The sequence below is a fragment of the Aedes aegypti genome, chromosome 2 (assembly GCF_002204515.2).
Source record: "Aedes aegypti strain LVP_AGWG chromosome 2, AaegL5.0 Primary Assembly, whole genome shotgun sequence".
Taxonomy (NCBI): Eukaryota; Metazoa; Arthropoda; class Insecta; order Diptera; family Culicidae; genus Aedes; species Aedes aegypti.
In genome coordinates this window covers 37470893-37473666 of record NC_035108.1, presented here as the reverse complement: position 1 = coordinate 37473666, position 2774 = coordinate 37470893, and the positions used below count along the sequence as shown (strand labels likewise).

At 36.4% G+C, this 2774-nt stretch overlaps 1 protein-coding gene across 1 annotated transcript; it reads left to right on the top strand.

Annotated features, from left to right (window-relative positions):
- The first annotated feature begins 910 nt into the window (after positions 1 to 910).
- Positions 911 to 1430, top strand: LOC110675466 (larval cuticle protein 8-like). Its single transcript, XM_021840574.1, has 2 exons — positions 911 to 1126; positions 1195 to 1430. The coding sequence occupies exons 1-2, from the start codon at positions 1023 to 1025 to the stop codon at positions 1394 to 1396; spliced, it is 306 nt and encodes a 101-aa protein (XP_021696266.1). The 5' UTR covers positions 911 to 1022; the 3' UTR covers positions 1397 to 1430.
- The last annotated feature ends 1344 nt before the right edge of the window (positions 1431 to 2774 follow it).

Sequence of the window (2774 nt, the reverse complement as noted above, 5' to 3'; positions counted from 1 at the left end):
AAATTCTTTGTTGGAGCGACGCGTAGCCATAACCCAAGTAAATATCTCAGGCTACAACATTTGTATCGTATTTGGTTGTTCATTCCACGGAATGGTACATTAATGCGAGTATGTTGAGAAAAAATGAATCTTGAGTAGTGAGTATTTATGTTTCAGGTACCACGCTGGACAAATAGAGATCTTGAAAACTCATAAAAACCTCATATAGTAATTTTCAGATTTCTCCAAGAACACTGAACCGATTTGTATGATTTTTTCAGACTAGTTCCTTATTACTTGGCATTGTATAGTCCACATTTTTTTTATATAAATTGACCAAAAACACAATGGCCGCCAAAGACATTTTATATGGAGAATGTTGGTCCCCCAAGGAACATCGGAATATATTCAAAACTAAATCAGAAGTACTTAATATTGACACGGATTCTTAAACTAGAATAGTTTTTTGATAACTTGTGAAAAAATGGTGCAAAAATATCGAGAAACAAAAAGTTATCGCGATTTAAATATTTTTAAGCGGTAAAAATGAAGCTGCCGGTAGAGGGGTTAATCATTTACCTATATCATAATCCAATTTCATGATCCCATTATTTAAATTCCACAGTTCAGCTTGTCACCTAGGGTGACGCCTAATGGTGAAACCTTTTTGCACCAACATCCATTCTCGTCGACTCGCTGATATTTAGAGTCGAGAACATCATCAGCATTTCCTATAAATTTTATATCCAACGACAGTGTCCAATGTCGTCGCGGCTTCGAGCAGTCTTCTTCCTGTGTCGTCTGCGCTGCTGCTGCTGCTGTAAAAAAGCATATGTAGGAAGGTATCGAAATTTAAAACTTCTAACCGGCTAAGTCGCCAAATTGGAATACGAAATGAGCCGATTTCGGTGGTATATAAAAGATTTCCTGCCCCCTCAAAAGCGGTTAAATTGACGTCCCTAGCAGGAAAAACAACTGAAACACGGGAGTTGCGTTGCAGTTTTAGAACGTTGGTCAAAGTTTGAAGTCAAGTTCGGTGCAAAATGAAGCTTTTGATTGTGTTCGCTCTGGTTGCCGTGGTCGCTGCCAATTCCCAGATTCTCAAATACGAGAATGTTGCCGATGGCGAAGGAACCTACAAGTTTGAGTAAGTTGCAGCATAAATTTCGAATCTAGAACTAGTTTTTTAAATCATTTTTCAATACTATTTTACAGATTTGAAACTGACGATGGCACGACTCGCGTTGAACAGGGAGATCAGAAGGGCGAAGATCTGACCGTGCAGGGCAATTTCAAGTTCGTTGCCGATGATGGACAAGAGTACAAGGTCAAGTATGTTGCTGATGGAGTGGGTGGTTTCCGTGCTGAGGGTGCCCATGTCCCGAATGAGTATGTTGATAAGCTGTCAACACTGTAGGTTAAAACAATAAATTAAAAAAAGGTTTTTGAAATGGATTTGTTTCGATATCACTGCAAGAATTCTTATCATTGCCTTGGAAAACGATGGTACTTTGCTGTTAAAAAAAAACTAGGTAGGGTAAATGGTGGCTTCGGCACCCTGAAGGGTATTTTCGGCAAAACTAATTTATCGTCCTTGTTAAAATTTATCTACGGAACAAGAATTACCTTCAATGTACTCAATATATTCCTTGAACTAAAATCTTCCATGCGAATCTCATCTTCCACAAAAAATATTATATAACAAGGGTTATATCATTAAATGAAATAAATGCTAACGAAATTATCGTTATTCGTGAGCTGCCGAATAAAACAACACAAGAACAGCTTTGAAAGGTCCAATTCTCCGCTACAATGCCAATTTGTCACAAAAGCTACGCATCGATCACTTATGCACTATTATACTTTTAATTTTTCTAGAAATCATTCGAAAATACTTAATTTTTATGCTTCAAATCACAAATAAAAATTAATGCACTTTGCTTTCCTCGGCAATCACATTTGATTACGGGAGTAGGTTGCCAGAAAACCATATTCAGTTGTGGTGTATTTTTTATTCACAATTTAAATTCATAGAAAAAGTCGAACATAACTAATTAATTTCTAGGAATTATGCAACGAAGCATGCATTGGTTATAATTAAGCCTTTCAATACTTTCCTTAACTGAAGATTGTAGCGCATAAACTTCAATATACAGTAACCCCACGCAGTTGAATCACCCACAATTTATGAATCAGCTGATTTTAGAAGACAAAATTATTATCAAACTTATCACAAAACACCACAGAATCATTTTTACTGATGAGCAACACATAGTGTTCAGCCATTTCAAGGCTTTTTATCTCAGTAAAAAAGCTCTTGATCGCGGTATGAATCAACAATATTACTAAATTCTTTTTGTAGCTATTTAGGCTGTATTATTGGCCAACTTTGTAATCCGTGTGGCTATTGACGCTTAGCTGGAAACGACGTTTTAAAGTTTGTTTCAAATATTTTTTGTGAGAGATTAAGCCTCAGACAACATTTACAGATTGTACCGAGAAACATATGGTCGGGGTTCTGCTAAACCGCACCAAACGCCAATTTTTTCAAAAATGAGTTATTTACACTAGAGGATTCAGATTATCATAACCTATCAACATTTAAGATATCGAATAATTTGAACCATCCCTCGTTGAGTAAATTCAAAATTTTTCTCTAGCAGGATATGTAAAACTGAAATTGTATCCAACCAGAGCGAACCATAAACCTTAGCTTGTCATTGATAGCCTCCAATGACATATTACACTGTTCGACAAAAAAATTTTTTGGCTGGATCAGGGACGCGGTTATATGG

What these genes read in the sequence shown, in the direction of transcription:
- LOC110675466 (XM_021840574.1), top strand. Translation starts at nt 1,023, where the DNA reads ATGAAGCTTTTGATTGTGTTCGCTCTGGTTGCCGTGGTCGCTGCCAAT. An exon ending in GAAGGAACCTACAAGTTTGA is followed by an intron (nt 1,127 to 1,194) that starts GTAAGTTGCAGC and finishes ACTATTTTACAG; the next exon opens with ATTTGAAACTGACGATGGCA.